General features: G+C 38.1%; 3 protein-coding genes and 1 long non-coding RNA gene across 4 annotated transcripts in view; 2 read left to right on the forward strand and 2 right to left on the reverse strand.

Moving 5' to 3' along the window:
• The window catches only part of LOC144539927 (uncharacterized), a 198,076-nt gene that overhangs the window by 116,823 nt on the left and 62,333 nt on the right, over window positions 1–18,920 (reverse strand). The window lies entirely within an intron of this gene.
• Window positions 3,189–5,967, reverse strand: LOC144539868 (heat shock 70 kDa protein 12A-like). The gene is made up of 4 exons (XM_078286133.1): window positions 5,683–5,967; window positions 4,806–5,030; window positions 4,536–4,707; window positions 3,189–4,264 (listed from the first exon to the last, which is right to left on the reverse strand). The coding sequence occupies exons 1-4, from the start codon at window positions 5,965–5,967 to the stop codon at window positions 3,189–3,191; spliced, it is 1,758 nt and encodes a 585-aa protein (XP_078142259.1).
• LOC144539924 (uncharacterized) overlaps window positions 6,519–18,920 on the forward strand; it is a 28,530-nt gene continuing 16,128 nt past the window's right edge. The window contains exons 1-2 of the mRNA XM_078286266.1: window positions 6,519–6,620; window positions 6,763–6,792. Of these exons, the coding sequence (XP_078142392.1) occupies window positions 6,535–6,620; window positions 6,763–6,792 (116 nt within the window). The 5' untranslated portion in view covers window positions 6,519–6,534. The remainder of the gene's footprint in view (window positions 6,621–6,762; window positions 6,793–18,920) is intronic.
• LOC144539930 (uncharacterized) lies at window positions 7,591–13,055 on the forward strand. Its single transcript, XR_013505159.1, has 3 exons — window positions 7,591–7,640; window positions 12,659–12,706; window positions 12,826–13,055. It is a non-coding gene; the product is annotated as an uncharacterized LOC144539930 (long non-coding RNA).

The following is an 18,920-nucleotide window of genomic DNA, read 5'->3' on the forward strand; positions in this document are numbered from 1 at the left end:
TAGGAACTGGTTTACTTACTAGCAGTTTGGTTTACTGTGGAATGACCATGTACCAATGGACACAAGATTTGGATGAGACTGAGATTTCAGTGATGTCAACGGACCGTATCACTGTAATGGCAATAATGGCAGTGAAGGACACTCTTGTGTAATATTTCTTAATTATGAACTGCTAGGCCTATACATGCATGGTGAGCTATAGCAGGCCGCCCCACCAGGCATATTGTGAGCCGAAATGGATTATTCTTATCTCACATTACTGTATGTGGTACAGTAGGACTTAAACTATTAACAGCTACTGTAAGTTAAACTTGGTTTATGCTTAGTTCTGAGAGGGTTTCAGGCGTGTTCTGAAGTTCGGAGGAGGGGGCTGGGAATAGGCCCTTTTCACGTTGTCATGGTAACAGCTAAACCGGTGCATTACAACTTCCTGTGGCAAGTTGCTTTTTGCGACTTATTGACAAACCAATCCAACAAAAACAACAAAATTGTAATGGTTACTAGCACTAGATACATAATGTAACCAATTTAAAATTTTGGGAAGGTTGTGGAGAGATTTAGTGAAGGCCATAGCTGGCAACAGGAAGTTGTAATGCATCGGTTTCTCAATGCAGAAGCATTGAGAAACAGAATGTGACAAGGGCAAATTTCTGCCTGTAGCTTCTCCTCAACTTCCGGTAAGCTGCTGTGACCAGGTGAAGCTTTCAACTCCTGGAGGGAGACAGCAGAGGCTATGGGCTGCAGTTTATCCAGAGTTTCCCCGAGAATTTTATTTTACAGCGGCAGCACGGTCTGGGGGAGAAACACTATAGGAGTTACTATAGAAATGACTGAATGATTATAGAAACACTATAGGTATGTCTGTGTACTTCTCTCAATCTGTCCACGACCACACGCTGCTATTAGTGACTTTAACCATGGTTCTCTCTGCAAAAATAGGTTACATTCGATAAAAAAAAAAATCTGAAATCTAAACACATGTATACAACTTACAGGCCGATATGTTACAAGACGAGTGGTGTTAGCCAGAGTACCATTTAATACCAGGGATACCCCCCCCCCCCCCACTGCAGTCAGCCTGCAGCCCTCCATTGTCTCAATTGAATTGTTTGGTAACTGTGAAAGTTATTTTAAATAATCATAACTGTTTTAAGAGAACTAGGATATTAACTTGTGTATTGCTACTTTTAGTTGTGGTTGATATAGACTGAAAATAAATTCTATGTTTTATTGTGAAACTCACGTCTCCGTCCTCAATTCTGCAGTTAATCTGTATGTGGAAACCCTCTTTTGTTGGTTACAAGTGAGTTCAACCAGCTAGTTCTTTGGGTGAAAGTCCCAAGGTCGTGTAGTCAACCTATTTGGCCTATAGCTAAGATCTAGTTGAGCCGTCCCCATGGCCCGGTCACATATATAACTTTATGTTCAAATTAAATTGTGAATTTTTTTCATTCACAAGAATTTAAAAGATGCAGATGCAGTTTTCATTCTATATTTTCATTGTTACATCCATAAAAAGTCACCAGAAGATGCTCTTTGGTTTGGGGTTTTTTCTTTCAATGAAAAGAGAGTTCGAAGGCAGTCTTAATGCAAAAAATGAGAAATCCTTTATTGAATGACTAGTTCAAAACAACATATTAAAATTAACAAAAGTTAATAATAAAAAATGATCAAAGTATTTTGGCTATACTGTGGCCTTCATCAGGGAGTAGCACACCAAACTGTATGATGGACATGAAGAACAAAAACACTTCACATATTCAACACTTATATATAGATGCTTATGTTAATGCTGCACTACTGTGCTCATAATTATTAGTTAGGTTAATCTCATTGCTATAACTGGAAGTTAAAGAACCGCTATACAACACAGATAAAAATAAAAACACAGATAAAGATGCATCAGGGCATGATTTTGACAGTATAGTATATAATTTTGTCATTTGTTGAGACAATATTTTGCCCTCTGTTTTGTTGTGAAGCAAAAGATTACAATGATCCCCTTTGCACCTGGTATTAACATGCGTCCTGTTGAATTTTAATCGGATAGAGCAAAAACCAAATGCTTTGGTAGTCAACACATTAAAGGATAAGGCTGGTGTTTTCTAATGCATTTCTTACCGTCAACAAATCCTGTGAAAATAACAAAATCAGCAATGAATTTGTTTTGCTAACAAGTCTCGTCCATGTAGCCGATGCCCAATAAAGCCATGTCCCAGCAGCCATAGAGCTCCATTGTATTAAAAAAAACTATTAAAAACACGTCAAAGAGCCATGCTGTTGCTCTGGCAGCATATTTACTTTATAACTTAATAAGCCAGCCGTAAAAACGTTTTCCATCTCAGGAAAGTAGTTCCGTGGCACCGAAAATAGTCCCCGGCGTAATAAAGAATTTGTTCCCATTTGATTTGGTAAAAACTACAATAGCCTGACCTTTCATGGTAACAGTTAGCGATTTTTAAAATTGAAACTATGTCTTTGTGAGCTGTATTTCAAGGTTTTTAGCTTACAATTAGCCAATGACTTCCGGGTTGAAGGCTAAAAAGGGAACGTGGGAAGTCGGAAAGTGATGGGAGTAGGGCAAACGCATTGTTGATTTTGTTATTTTCATAGGATTTGTTGACGGTAAGAAATGCATTAAAAAACACCAGTGTTATCCTTTAACACTGTTCCCCATGGTCTGAAAACGTGGGTAGATTTGTCAATAGTTGCTTTTAAGAAATTATATCTCCAGGGAGGTCTGAGTCGTCGTTAAATCTCATGATAAGGTTACCAAGTTGGCAACAGTGAGATCAAGTGATGTACACAGCAATCTACATTTTGGCATGAGACAGAGAAATCCAGCTCTAATTAGAAACAATTCAGATATGAGACACATGTTAATGCCAAGTGTAAAGGGGGCCAATGTACGCAAAATATGTAGTGTTGTTCTGTAACATCAAAGTGTAAAACACTTTGATGTTTGTGAATGTTTCACTGTAGCATGTGTCAGCCGTTTTGAGAAAAAATAAAAAAAAACCTATTGACAGACATGAAAAACAAACACAACCTTTTAAAATATAAATATATTATAATATGAAAGAAAGTGGAAATCATATATCTTCCACTTTAGCCAATGCCAAACCATCCAACATTTTTGTAAGATTAGGCTTTTGCCTGTCATCTGCATCTGCCTACTATAGAATAACCTAGGCATAACTTAAGCCCCAAAGTTCTAATAGAGGAAACAGCTGCATTTTGGAGTGCATGAAGTCAATCTTGATAGATCCTGTTGAGTTGGAATCTATGTCAGTGGCTGTGGCTTGTATTTCTGTGGAGCCAAACTTGATTTCTAATTTGATCTCGCGATCCATGCCACGTTTAGTGTCAGGCATGCTAACTGAAAATGAACCAACTGGGTCAATTCCCCATTCATCCACATACTTAGGATCTTTTCTCTCTGTGCGATAAAAAGGAAACTTTACCACTGTCTGATCTGCTTCTACTGGAGTGAAGATGTGCTCTTTGGTTTCATTCCAACCCACATTTTGATCAATTTCCACCAGTTTCATGAAAACATCATCACACCAGTCACCCTCTTTGTTTGAGAACTTGTTTTCTGCCTTATGTCTGGACTCGTCAAACCTCTCACACGTACCAACTCCATAAGTAAAGGCACTTTTTCGTGATGCCACAACCTCTGGATGTCTTCCAAACATGACAGCTCCCTTCACGATTGCTTCTTGGGCCTTAAAAGGGCACAACACTTTACACTGACTGCCAAACTGCTTGTTAATGTGTTTGCGCAGAGTCACACTTGAGGCATAGCCCCCCACTAATACAATGTATTCAATTCTTAAATCTTTCTTCAAGATTTCTCTGAGATTCTTAGTGATCCCGCTAAGACTCTCATCAAAGAAAGACCTCATTTTCTCTTTTGAGATTTTGATTGCCCCGTCATCCCAGGATGCACCTTGCACTGTCTGGAAGAACATTTCTATGTTTTGCCTTTTCTGAGCTAATGCTGCTAAGTTATACGGGCAGGAAATCTCCACATCCTCATCCACACATTTAAGAACCGAGAAGCTGTACATCATCTTCTGAAACTCGCTGGGATAACTTCTTTCATACTCATCCCAGAGGTCATCAGAGAATACTTCTTTGAGGAAACTTTTGAACTTTTTGTCAACATTTTGCCCTCCCAGGTCATTACCAGAGGCCTTGTACAGCTCCTTCAGGGCTCCTCCATCCAGCACTTCATGTACAGTTATGTCAATAGTTCCACCTATAAGACAAAAAGGCTGCAATTAAAACTGCTGAGCAACTACAGCATTTGAGCTAATGATAAGTTCTTACAAATCTGGACACTACTACCTGAGGCAATAAGTAAAAGCTATGCTTAACAATAAATATTTTGCAGTCAAGTCAAATTTGAAATGGAAAATGGCAAATGTGCATTGTTGTGTATGCTGTTACCTGTGGAAATGCCACCCGATTTTAAATCTTATGTCTGGATAAGAAAATGTTTTCGTATATTTACTAACAGCACCACATACCTCCACAATCGACAACAATGTATTGTGTTCCAGGAGCTTGCTCTAGTGTGTTTTGGCCAACGGTCTCTGCTATGAAACCATCAGATGGGAGCTTCTTACACCAGACTGAGGCTGCCTCGGGTTCCAGAGCTATTACCAACCTGTCTGCTTTGTGTTCAGTCACAATACCAGCCTAGAAATAAAATAAGTCACACATTCTTGTTAATATGAAAAAGAAAATACGTATTGTATATTTTGCCAATCATTTCAGAATTTAACAAATGCACTTACCTCAGTTGCAGCTTGTCTCATGAACTGCTTTGCAGAAGGATCCCAGATAGCAGGCACAGTCAGCACCCAGGTGAAATCAGAGGCGGTGAACTTCGTCCCAGCTGTGTTGTTACTGATGGTTTTCAGTGCATGTTCCTTCAGGTAGCGCAGGGTTTCTGTGATTACCTTCAAGGCACTCATCGACTTGCCATTTATGGCTGCAATCATTACATCCCTGTTGAGTTGCTGGTGATGATTGACAAGATGTTAGTTCAAATATTATTAGAACCCTTTTTTATTATTATTAAGATCATCATACAAAACATAACCATTTGAGTCAGACTGAATCAGGAGTTAACATGGAAGATGCTTCTCTATTCTCATGTTGTTGCGTGCATTTCCCCTCTACCACTGTGCCATGGTTTGCCACCAAATTACTGTGTGGTGATGGAAAGGAGTCAAACTTGGAAGGTCTGAAGACAAAATAGTCTATAACCCATCTTTAGCACTGAATTACACTGCAATATATGGCAATAGTACACTAAGTGAGACACTGAGATTCAGTCAATGTTATAAACATGATGTGAGGGTAGAACAACCGAAGTGAAAGAGCTACTTTCCAGCTTCAACCAACACTCAACTCTGATTCAATTCTCTTCTTCCTTTTGACTTGGTACTAAAGGTAAGACTTATCTTTTTTCTCTCCTGAAACTGTACAATACAGCTTTACAATAACATCTTGGAATGAAAATCATTTGTAGGTAGCTCTTATGTGTGGGTAACAACAAGACATATTTTGTAATCTAATCTACATTATAGGAAAACTGATATCCTGCCTTTATTCATGAGGCATTCAAAACTACTGTACATTTAGATTTACAGACCACTCTTTACTCACTTTTCCATAGAGTGACATCTTGAAGTTTTCAAAGAGGTAGTTTTTCTTTGCTTCCTCACTACGCATCGCTTTAGTGTATGCCATTTTGGCATCATAACCAAACTTGAGGAATTCTTCATTTTCATTAAAAAGAATGCAGGTAGGAGTCTTCGCGGTTTCAAGTCCATGCTCTTTTCCCCAGGATGGCACAGTGGGTTCCGTTTGTGCCTGTCTGGATGACACACTGAAGGCATATCCACTGTATGCAGTACCAAAGTCTATCGCTATGATAAACGAATCACCCATTTTAGAAACAGATCCAGCTAGTCTAGGTCAACAATGAAATAAAAAAATCAAAATGGCAATGAGCAGCAGCAGCAGCAGTGCTTCAAACAACGTGAAGAACCCTGTTTCACTTTGTGTATTTATAGCCTGCAAGCTTATCTTTTCTTTTGCTGAGGCCCAACCCCCTTGGAGTTTGTTGGAACCTAAATTAGTACCGCTGAGTTGTAGCTTCAGTACACATCTGCCTTAGACAAGATAAGAGACAAGACAAACAGCAAAATGAGTACAAAAGAAAGCCTAAGTGAGTAGTAAATGAAGTCAAGGAAACAAGTTCCGACAACTTTCCCATTGAAAAGTCTATACTGTAGAATACAGCAGCTGTTGAGTGGAGTGACATATTGTTTGTAGATGTAATTCCATTTATTCCTTTACAACAGTATAAGATAGAGATACATGCTGCTTGACAACATTTTTGTTATGCTTCTTTTGCAGCCGTTCTCCTCCAAGATATGACGAACACCCAAGACAACAGACTGAGAGGATGCAGCATTCTTTGCGAATTTTAAATGCAGGAACCCTGATAATGTGATGCCATCATCGGCTCTTTCTCCTAACCCCAAACTCTTTGGATGCAGTGGGCAAGTTCTTGATGCAGGATATCTATCAGAGCAGAGGTAGAAGTTGTTATTTGCTACAATTTGCTGCATTTCTCAGTGACTTCACATCCTATACATCTAAAATCCATGAATTATGTTGATCAGATAACAAGTGAAAAATTAAAAATGACTAAACCGTTGATTTCTTCCACATATTCAGGGTCATTAACTATCAGACAGATCCTGGAAGGTATGCTATGCAACTGATCGTATTGACTTACACTCACGGCATATAGCTGATATAAAATTGCAAAAGAAGTTTCTACAATTTAAGCCTTTAAATACAGTTGTCAAATGGCATGTAGCTTGTTGTCATGTAGGTGAAAGATGCAGCGTTGTTTGGTTGGCTTGGGCTAATATTAATTGTCACACAAACTAGGACATGTTCTTGCTATATTTGTATAATTTGTTGAATGGATCTATGCTGCTGACTTTTGAATAGAAGAGTGTTATACAAAATAGATGGAAATTGGTGGGGAAGATGAACTTTTTTGTCAGAACTTTACAGTAAACAGCTACCATATATGTTGTGTGTTTCTTTCATGGACAGAGATGGAGCCTAGTTGATGACAAAATCTTTTGTCAGTGGAACTCCACTGGGAAATCCTGAAACTTTGCCTCTGAATTTGTCCCAGTATGTTTCATTACTGGATAATCAATCAACCACAAACAGTAAAGCCTGGCACAAAAAAAAAAAAAAAGATAATCATACACAAACAGACATCTTATATTGAATATTGTTTTCATTTCCTTTACACAGCCAAAGCTCTATGAGAGATGCTTGTGTCGAATCAAGTTGCCATCAGTGTCAACAAAAAGCACTACAATATGAAAACAGGTGGGTTTCTGATAATATTGTATTCATTTTATGGAACTGACAGATAATCCAAAAAACATCACATGAACATGTATACATTCATGGCATTAAAGTTATGAATTACAGTGAACCTGGTTTAACCAAAATAACCATTTAAGATTCTTTTAACACAGTATGGCTGAAATGGAAGAACATTACAAACAGAAACTTATGGAGGCGAGGTAAATATTTTTCTGAACATTCTTTTAATGGCAATTTTAAATATTGCACATGATATACGTTTGACACACAAACGTCTTGTCACAATTTGTGTATATACTGTATATTTTTATATAGTATTGGTATGTGGTATTGTTTGATTGCACTGAGCAATCCATCTTTCATTCATTCCTGTATGGCATTTATAGTGGCTAATATAGCAGTGTTCGTCACTAGGGGGAGACGTTGGCATATTATCAGCGTCGGTCGCGTTCTCAGGCAGAGGAAGAACACCTGAGATACAACAACAACGTCTCCTTTCTCATCTCACTACTTATCCTGTTTCTACCAAGCCCCCAGGAAGAGCTCTGGGCTGTGCGGCTATTTTGGCGTAGTGGCCAAGCTCGGTATTGCAAGTCACGTGACGCCATGGGGCCCAAAAAGACTTTTTCCCATAGACATACATGGGGAAAGAAACAGCTGTAAAACTCCGGGAAAATTTTTCTGGGTATCACTCAAAGTCAAAAACGACTGTTTGAATTATCAAGTTTTAAATCATTGGGTCCATTTTTCTTTGGAAGCCACCAAGAGCCGTATAAAGCTGTATTTTCTGAAGCTCCGTGAACGCGCCTCTAGGCCACGGGAACGCTCCGTGCGCATTCACCGCTTCTACTTCCACTGTTGACAAGCTATACAGCTAGCTGATTGTTAGCGGAGGCGTTTAGCTGTATGTGATCAACCTAGATCACATTAAACTCAACCTACACGTCCGCCGACACTTAGGTTTAACAGGCAAGACTTAAGAACAATAACGGATGGTTTCTATTTTGTTTTTGTTTCTCTCTTGATTAAATAGGTCGCTTGCAAGCTAGCTAGCTAACGTTATAACATTGCTGTAGTTAACCAGCTACATGTAGCATAAGCAGTTCTATGCACCTACTTACTATTATATATTTATTTACATCTCGAAATTCTCAGTTTACAGACTATGCCTATGTACTTTTCTTTATCCTATTAAAGTTATGAATATATTTGGGCTTTGATGGTTGTTCTAATTTCTTTTACTGTCTGTAAATTTATAGTTAGAAAACCTTGGTGTGACACCAAACGAACCTAGAATATTCCCAATGATAATAATTTAAGATTTTTTTTTTCACTAGCAAACCTTGCATCTAAGTTGCAGAATGCAAACCTATCTTCATACACTGTTTATATAGGACTGTGTTTGATCAGAGTACTAATATTTCTCGTGACTAAATGTTGTGAGGTGACCCACCTTTGATCCAGTGTAGTTCAGTCCCATGGATTAAATCAATACATGCAGCAGAATAATAATGGCTACAAGTAATACTATCTCTACACTGAGGCAACAGCATGTTGGTTAACTTGGACTATGTGGTCTAGATGTGTGGCTTTAGTCAATATTGTCAGAAATTACTCACAAGGAAGAGACATTCAAAAAATGTATGTGTATATTCTGTAAGACTTGTATAAATAAAAACACTATTAGTAACATAATATTGATATTTGTGACTAGAAAAACATAATGCTGGTAAAATGTAATAACCAAGGTAAGATGGAGAAAAGTAATTTGAGGGCAATGGACTACAGAGTGATGACAAATAAGACTTATTTAAGAGATGATCCAAGACAAACTGTTATATGTAAAGTAAACATTTATTTCAAAATACGTTCCATTCTACATGTTCCATTTTATATGGGTGAAACTTTCTCAGGAGTATCAAGCATTACAAGACAAAAAAAACAAAACAAAACACAATCATCTTTGAACTGGAACACTAGTTTATAACAGGTGGATATTTAGAGAGCCCTGGTCCACAGAGAGCAGCTGTAATATGTCAGTACAAGGTAAGATTCAGTAAAAGCAAAGGGTTAAGAAATCTAGTAAAGAAAGAAACTAGTGAAAAGGCCAGAACACATCATAAATAAGTTAATTTCTTTGGGAGCATTTTCCAGAGAAGTGTCAGTGGTTCTTGAAGAGCAGGAGTTTCTGTAACAGAAGAAATTGCAGTTAGTATCTGCGGCTCAGTGTCTTACAGAAAACAGTTAGCATACATCATGATGATGATTACAGCACAGGGTGAAACGTACTTAATTTGTGAAGCACTGGCTCCAGTAGAGGTGAAAAAGTCGCTACCAAGTCATTACTATCTGTGACCGATGTGAACCATCTCTCGTCGAAAATGCTCTAAATTAAGTTCAAAATGAATCTCCTCACCTGGTTAAGCAAGTAAACCCTTGACATGGACCTGGCTAGCGATGTGTGGCATGAACTTGACTCCCTGTGAGAAACACAAGACAACGTTCAACACAACAAGTGGAGCAACACGAGTGGAGCGTAAATCACAAATGCAAAGTTTAGTCTATGATCTAACGTTAGCGAACATTTCTATCTTTACGTTAACTTGTTTGATGTTAACCCATGGATGTGTTAGCTGACTCTAGCCTCTAGATTCTTAGCCGTCTCGTTATGCTAACCGTTATTACCAACGTTAGCTTAGCTCAACTTTATCCAGACTGAATCACTTCACATCGGATGTAAGATTTATACAAATAAAGCAAATGTTCTGTGATTGAATAAATGATAGAGTCATACCTGGACGGTGGTTTCCCCGAAGAGCCGAGTCTGCAGCAGCAACTGTCAATCAGAACCTAGAACCTAGAAAGCTGCACATGAACGCGCTGTCGTCACGGTCGCAACGAGAACGCCACTAGACTCGTTCATGTGGGATAGGCGGGGCCAAGAAAAACACTACTGCGCAGGTGCTGTGGACACGGAAGTAGGATTCGTAAAAACTTTTTCGGCGTATGCGCTGGGTGAGCAACTTTCATTGGAATGAATGGGCCGCCATCTTTGAATGCCTCATCCATAGTTTAATACATCCATGGTTTCTACAGGTTTGTACATGTTGTGAACACAATGCCCCCTCATACACATTTAGATAAGACCCTTAGCTAAGCCTGGGTGTGTTCTGTTGTAACTGCGATCTCTGTAAATGTGTTTTTAAGCTTATATTGTGGGGAAATTAACGGTCGTAGAACTTTGGTAACGGTCAAGAAAAATAGGGTAATTTGTGACCAAAGATCGCCCCTTAATGTTGTCTTTTTGCAGTAAGAGTATTCTTATTATTATTGTTTTATTGTAAATGGATGGCTACCTGACTGGTGTGATGCTAAATATAATCATTATGCTAGGTTAAGCTAGCCGGCTGGTTGCCTGGTTGCCATGGTTACAGGCACACACTAATGTCCACTCCGGTGCCTTATAGATGGACAGTGATGCAGCTTTTTGTTAGTTTCATTTTGTAAATTTATGTTACATGTTTTATTTGGTGAAACCCCCAGGCATCCTCATGATTTTGTATGGTTGTAAATATAAATTATTTGCAAATCTTCATAGCTATTAGGCTCATATTTGTAACTTACTGATATTGTTGTATGACAGAAAAGGTAATTAACTAGTGAAGCAGTCCAGGTACTAAGAATGTATGATTTTTACCTTTCATTGACTTGTAGTAACTAAACAGTGACTAATGCTACGGTAAATTATTATCATATTATTATCATCAAAAATGTATGTGTACATGTGATGTGTTTTTATTGACATGGCAGACATTTATTGTGTAATTCAATATATCACATTTTGAAAGAGAAGAAAGTATCTTTTAATAAAGAGAGGAAGAACACCTGAGATACAACGACAACGTCTCCTTTCTCAGCTCACTACTTATCCTGTTTCTACAGGTATTATCTGTTTATGGCCCTCCCTCCTGGGACCCGTTACATACGCAATGAATTCAAGTTAGTTTCACATAGTTTCCTTGGTAACACTATTTGTAAAGGGTTTACATAATGTATTTGTAACAGGCATGTCACATGTTAAGGCCCTGACACACCAAACCGACGTCAAAGAACCAGCGGCGACAAAGGCCGACTGTTGCGTCGCCTCGAAAAATAAGGAGAAACCGCACTAAATGGGTGAAATCATGGATACTCCTGCGACAGGCTCAACTTTCCCAAACCTGTGTCGAGAGCTGGAGATAAATGAAACCTCCGATTTTAAAAATTTTGCTCGGCTCTTTCCTGTTCAGTTCCACATGTTGAAGGAATTTATCAGTCCAATCATCCAGAGGCAAAACACGAACTACCAATCAGAGTGATCTCTCTCACCGACGGGCTGCGCCGCCGATTCAACATGCTCAATCGGCCGAAAAGCCGCCAACAGGGGTCCGACTAGTGCCAACGGTGCGGGACACACCGCAAAAACTAGGGACACAGGCGCTTACCGACGGCCCGACATTGGCCGACGGCCGACCGTCGGCCTGGTGTGTCAGGGCCTTTAAGGATTACACATTTCGACTTCTGTCACATGTTTCTTTAATGTACTGGATTTGAGAAAAGGTCCTACAAAGCAATGCGTTATTGTATTTTTTAAACTTATTTATTTAACCTTTACAAACTCAGGTTTGGTTTGCTGAACACGGACGCTCTTCTCCACATTCACAATTTCAAACACTCACATAGTTTCAAAGGCATTAACAATACACATGTATATAGACACAAACACCAAAGTCATCAAAAATTGCAAGAAAAAAATAGTATTACACTGCAAGAGAACTAACTAACTTTTAAAACATTTTCAATTTTAAATAGATGTGGTTTCCATTGACTTTAAAATAGAGTGACTAGTTTCTGAAGCTTGAGCTCCCTCTACAGGTTGTTCCAAGTAGAGGTGCAGAGAATTCAAGAGATAAATTCATTATAAACCCTCAATAAATAAATAGCAATTAAAGGATAAAAGGACAGTTTGAGGCCAGACAACGTTCATAGCACAGTTTCGGCTACCATTAAGATGTGATCTATGGATTGGATACATAAAAAATATTGTTAGTAAATTGAAAAAATATAATCCTGTTACATGAATGTGTTACATGTTACAAACTTTAATTCAGTTGTTGATTTATGAACTTGTTGAATAAAAGCATGAGACATTTTCACACACTACATTTTATCCCTACAGATCCGCCCTGAAAGAATCTGAGGAAGAATTTAAATCATTCAAAGACAGGTACATGCAGCATATTGAAAAAAGAAATTGCAATTTGCTGTATATAGTGTTGCCTTGGGAAACTCAAGCATGTAAATAAAGTAGGAGAAATCTTATTGTGTTTATCTCTCCTTGCATAGAATGGCAAGTGAAATGTCTCTTTCAATAAAGACAGGAGACTCTGAGAACATGAACAACCCAGTTAGTAAAACTCGACTGAAAGAGATGTACGACCAGCTCAGAATCATACAGTGGCCTAAAATCAAAGGCCACCTGAAATCAAATGATGACAACAGAAAGTCGGCCAAAAGTTTGATTCAGGTACGGTGCAGTCTGGTGACTCTAATATACTGATGCTGTTTGGGAAACTATTTTGTTTCCCAAACGTTTGTTTATTTGGTTGTTTTGTTTGTTTTGAAATGTTTTTTTGCCTCCTTGTTTTCTTTTGTTTTGTATCTCACCTGCAAAAAATATTAATTTTATCTCTTCTTTCTGTTTTTATCCTCACATTTTATTACTGTGTCCTCATTAATGCATTTCTTTATCACTGTGAAATAAAACTAAACTATTGATATTCAAATTAAGTAATATTCAATGGAATGATTGTTTTTCACAATTACTCTTTACACATCTTACAATATAGACAGCAGGGTTAATGTGATAAATTACTCAGTGCATCCTATTGCCTTTTACTCCATGCTATGGGCAGAGTTCTAAGCAACAATTGGTTCAAGCTTATCCAGATGAAACTGATCTAGTGTGATCACTGTTTAGAACACTGTAATATAAAGTTGAGAAGAAAAATTTAATCAACACAAGTTGAATTCGCTGATGATTCATGAAAACATCACAGAGAGCCAGCAAAAAGAGGATAAAACAACACGTAGTGTATCTGAATGATGAATGATGGTATTATAGCCCCTTTCACACATGTAACCTGTAAAAATTGACAGATTATTTTTTCTGTTAAAGGTATCAGTTTCTGTTGTTCACACAAGACATGCCTTTATGCATTTTAACGTAAGCCTACCATTCACACAACACTGGCAATACCGTTAAATTCCTCTGTTGTCATTTCCCGGAAATTACGTTTAGCCGTTTGAAAACATGGCAGGTGAATTATCTGTTGGCTAATCTCTTCATCCGCCCGGACGCTGAGGAGCTCTCTTATTTCCACGTCTGTCCAATTCGACATTTTTGCCAATCCTTCGTCAAAATGCTACTGCCCGTTGTGGTTTGTATTTCCCTCCTACATGTGGTCACAGCCAGTGCGGATGAACTCGTCACCTTATGAACCTTATGATTGGCTCACACAGTTCAACAACAGTGTCCTACGTCAGAGCAGCCACATTCCTGCTTGTGCCATTAATGTTATGGAATTGTTCGCACATATGATTGATACAGAACTTTGCCAGAAATGTTACAACGTACAACTTGAGCAGGTAAATTGCTGGAACTGATTTGCCGGCATTTTGACACCGGCTCATATTCACACATGACCTCTGTGCTGTTAAATGTACGGAACAGGGTGCATGTGTGAAAGGGGCTTGTGTGTAATTGAGGCGTTGAGCAAAGGTTCCTTAAGGAACTGGTTTCTGTTTGCCGTCGAGGGGGGTTCTACCAGCATTGCATTCTGAGGAACCCCTGAACGAGCCAAGAGGAATCTCTTATTTTTAGTACTGCCTCAGAAGGAACTGATTGCGTGAGAAGTCCAGCTACGAGGAATGCCAATGGAATGATGAAAGCAAAGTTGACAGCCATACCACAATGACGTGTGAGGATGATACAGTAATTAGAGTACCACTGGACCACTCCTGTTCTCTCTCTACATGTTACCCCTGGGGCATGTAATCCGCAGGCATAATGTGAGCTTCCATTCCTATGCAGATGACATTCAATTGTACCTCTCTTTTAACCCCAATGATTTTTATCAAATGAATACACTCAACGACTGCATCCTTGACCTCAAATGCTGGATGGCCCAGAACTTTCTGAAGCTAAATATTGATAAAACTGAGGTAATTATTATTGGCCCTGGAACAGCTAATCCTTATACCTCAAAACATCTGGGCTCTCTGTCCCAAAATATAGGCCAAAACTGCAAAAATCTTGGTGTCACCTTTGATAACCAACTCAGCTTGAACAAGCATGTTAACACAGTTGTCCAGTCTTGTTTTTTGCAGCTCAGGAGACTCTCCAAGATCAGTTCAATTTTATCCAGGAGAAATCTAGAGACTGTCATACATGCTTTTATTTCTTCTTGTTTGGACTATTGTAACTCTCTCTACACATGTCTGAGCCAAAAGAGTCTACATAAATTACAGCTTGTCCAAAATGCAGCTGCCAGACTCCTCACCAAAACCAAAAAAAGAGCGCACATTACTCCTATTTTAGCTTCTCTTCATTGGCTTCCGGTAAATTTTAGAATTGATTTTAAGATATTATTGATGACTTTTAAGGCCCGTTCTGGACTCGCACCCAAGTACATCTCAGATCTTCTGACACCATACGTGCCCGGTCGCAACCTGAGGTCCTCAGCCAAGGCTCTGCTAGCCATTCCACAATCTCGGCTGAGGACCAAGGGTGACCGGGCCTTTTCTGTTAGGGCCCCCACTCTCTGGAACAACCTCCCTGAGGAGATCAGACTGGCGAGCTCCTTATCCTCTTTTAAATCCCTCTTAAAGACATATTTACAAGTGTGCTTTCTCAGGGCTTGTGGTCTGATTTCACTTTCACCTTTTAAGTCACTTCTTAAAACCTATTATTATACAAAGTCATTCTCTTGTTCCTTATTTTATTGACTAATTTAATTAATTTTAAACTATTTTATAATGTTTTATTTTACTTATTATACTTTTCCTCATATGTAGCTCTTTTGCTCCTATATTTCCTTCCCAATGTTGTATAACCTTTAAACTGTTTTAAAATTGTTTTTACTATTGTTGTCCACCATTTTTATTTTGTCCTGTGAAGCACATTGTAACTTTGTTTTGAAAGGTGCTATATAAATAAAGTTTATTATTATTATTATTATTATTATTATTATTATTATTATTATTATTATCATATTAGAGTATGAAGGGCGAGGCATGATTAAAGCATAGATATTCAACCGTGTGCCATGGAGTCAAGGGCGGATATTTCATTTCACTGTTGGGGGGGACAATAAACAGAAAAATTTCTCAAGAGCAATTCCTGAAGGGGACACCAAAGGTGCCGCCAAAAGTACTGTTGTATTAAATGTATATAGAGGTCCATTATGAAACATTTCCATAAGCACTTCATTCCTTTCTTATGAAGATTTTATCAAATTGCCTTTGATATTACTGGGGTCTTTCTACTTGGCATTTCGGTGTACTGAAAAATGATCGGATGTCTGTTTTTCTTTTCTCTGCCATTTTAACTGACCTGGCTGGCTGACAAATAGACACACACACACACACAGCATGCAGGTTATTTACAGTAGTAGGTGAGATGCAACACCCATTAACTGAACTAAAGCTAATATATGCCTAATTAGATTTAGTTTTCCCGAAAAAGCAGATCTGTAATGTTTTGCTGTCAATGTGTAAAAGTCCAGAACGCTATGAAGCCTGCCACAAACTTACTTCAGGGTCTTTTTTAAGAATTAAGTCTTCATTTATTTCCAAAATTATAAACAAAATTACATAGTGGCAGCCATTTTACATGCAGTAATAAAAAAAGAATATACTTAGAACCTAATTACGTAGGGTAAGTTAATCTTAAATAGCCTATTATATTATAGAAATATTACTGTTACCATCTACAAAAGATAATTTTGGTATGAAAACCCGCATTTTAATTTAACCAAGTATCCTGTATCATAAATACATGTCTGGCATTTGTAACAAACCAAACCGCTTGAAAATCGGTCGAAAATTCAGTGAGTTATGAGGATTTTAATTGTGGACAGACCTCCTGCCTCCATAGACATTCATGCATTAGGAGACGCGGCTCCGTACCAACACGCTGACGCACAAGATTCAACCGCGAGGTAACGGAGCGAACAAAATGTAGTCTGGTTACAATTGTGAATGTGTTTTATTCTATTGAGTGGTAGAAGTAAAGAAAAATGTCTGACACATCCTTTGTTTTAAGTTAACCTTTGCGAAGCAGCTGGAGGTCAGCCACCACTGACACACTTCCAGAGATCCTCCACAGTCACTCTGTTTTTCCCAGGAAGGGGGGGTCCGGACCCCCCTGTTCCCCCCGTAATTTCCGCCCATGGCTGGAGCGAATAGCAGACCAACTTTCCGTTAATGCCAACCGATTGTGGTTGTGTGTGTGTCCCACTATTACAGGTATGTTCATATGTTAAAATGTGAAGTGCTGTATTATATGCTATGTAGATCGCCAGTTAATTGGGTGAAAATCCTTTTGTGAAGACTGCCAAGACCTGCACGTCTTACATGCCTGTTATTTTCGGTAACCACCAGAAGGTGGCAGCAAAGCAAATGTATTGTTTCCTTGTAAAACGGAGCATTTAGAGTCAGGGATATGTATGCTTTTGTTTTAATGCACGAATTGTATGTTTATGTTATAAGAATGTAGTACTGGATATTGTTATAGTAGTTGTATGTAATAGTATTAATAGTATTGCACTATTATATTGACACTATTACGTAGATAGATAATATAAAATATCTGTACAGTTAAAATATTTTATTTTTTTAAGTTATCTTTTTTTATATATAATCAATGTACCACTATACGGTCACAATGTAAAAGTAAAAGACAGCAGAGTAGGATTCTCATGCTGTGGCTCAAGCTGGAGCGAATAGCAGACCAACTTTTCATTAATGCCAACCGATTGTGGTTGTGTGTGTGTCCCACTATTACAGAATAAACCACTGTGAATGCTCCATACATCCTGGCTCCTGTGCAGTACTTGGGCTAGTAAGCAGAACCAGAGACCAAGGGTCACACTTACTTGCAACATTTTTAAATATCCATATATCATTGGTAAATTAATTGTGATACCATGGTATAATTACCATATAATCATCCTTTATCTTTCTGTCTTTGTGTGTAACAAGTATTGATCTCTTAATTGATTAAGATGAACTCAAACACAAAACTCATTATTGACCATATTAATCATTGATTACAGTGGGACTTGTATTAGACCCATCTTTAGTGGTGGAGATGGTACATCAAGCCGCCTCATCCTGAAAAGGCAGAAGACGTGGATTGTTTTGGTTCAAATAAGACTTATTTCTTAACGTGCACCAGGGGGAGCTAGGTAATAAGTAATGAAACTAAGAAAAATGACCCAACAATCCACTTTTGTTAGTACAAACGAGAACTATATATCATTTAGTAGCATTTAAAGGTATGATTTCTGTTGATATGAAAGCTATACGCTGGTCATGGTATTTAACTTTCAAAACACATAAGAAGTAGTAGTTACTGCATGCTGTTTGACTTCATAGGGCAGCATATATTTCACAAACCTTCAATAGGCATTAGGCAACATGTGGACCTCTATTTAACCTATCTATCCTCTAATGTGCTCAGTACAGGGTGTTTGGCAGCTCCCAGGCTGTGCAGAAATTGGTTTCCAGTTAGATGAATAAAATTGACAGGTCAGTCCCAAAACATGCTACATTGTGGTTAAACTGAGAATGATGTAAGCAAAGCCTGCGTATATGAAACAGAGCATTGTCCCATTCAAATACTAAAGACCAATCCGTGGCACGGTGAGTGAAGTGGAATAAAACAGTGGCATTGTCGACAACTGCAACTCATGTGTTTTTCCTGGCTGTGTCAAGTTGAACTATAGTTGACCATTTAATGACACATTTAACAAGGAAAATATGCAAAAGTATTTCAAAAAGACCCTATAGGGGTTTTCCATTTTATTATTATTATTATTATTATCATTATTTTTACTACTTTTTTAATACCATACTGTATATTTTTATATATTGTATATTATTTTAATTCTATAGACTATACTTATATAGCCTACTACTTTCTTGTATATAGCCTACTGTACTGCTTCTTAAAGAGACCTATTTAGCCTAATTAATTTTTTTGTAGCTCATATGTTGGCAAAAATGTTAGAAGATTTTTAGAGTAATGCCACTTTTCTGGGAGTATTTTTTAAAGTAATTATTTCTACTTTTAGTTGGGTAGGCCTTTGATTGTGAAACATAAAATTGATGAGTACAATGAGATCTGACATTTACAGTAACATACAGTCATTCTGGAC

The sequence above is a fragment of the Centroberyx gerrardi genome, chromosome 10 (genome assembly GCF_048128805.1).
Source record: "Centroberyx gerrardi isolate f3 chromosome 10, fCenGer3.hap1.cur.20231027, whole genome shotgun sequence".
In the NCBI taxonomy this organism is placed as follows: domain Eukaryota; kingdom Metazoa; phylum Chordata; class Actinopteri; order Beryciformes; family Berycidae; genus Centroberyx; species Centroberyx gerrardi.

Coding starts and splice junctions, on each gene's coding strand:
- LOC144539868 (XM_078286133.1), bottom strand. CDS start 5,967: ATGGGTGATTCGTTTATCATAGCGATAGACTTTGGTACTGCATACAGT. Junction 4,708..4,805: donor TGAGACAAGCTGCAACTGAG/GTAAGTGCATTT, acceptor TTTTATTTCTAG/GCTGGTATTGTGACTGAACA. Junction 4,265..4,535: donor CATTGTTGTCGATTGTGGAG/GTATGTGGTGCT, acceptor TTTGTCTTATAG/GTGGAACTATTGACATAACT.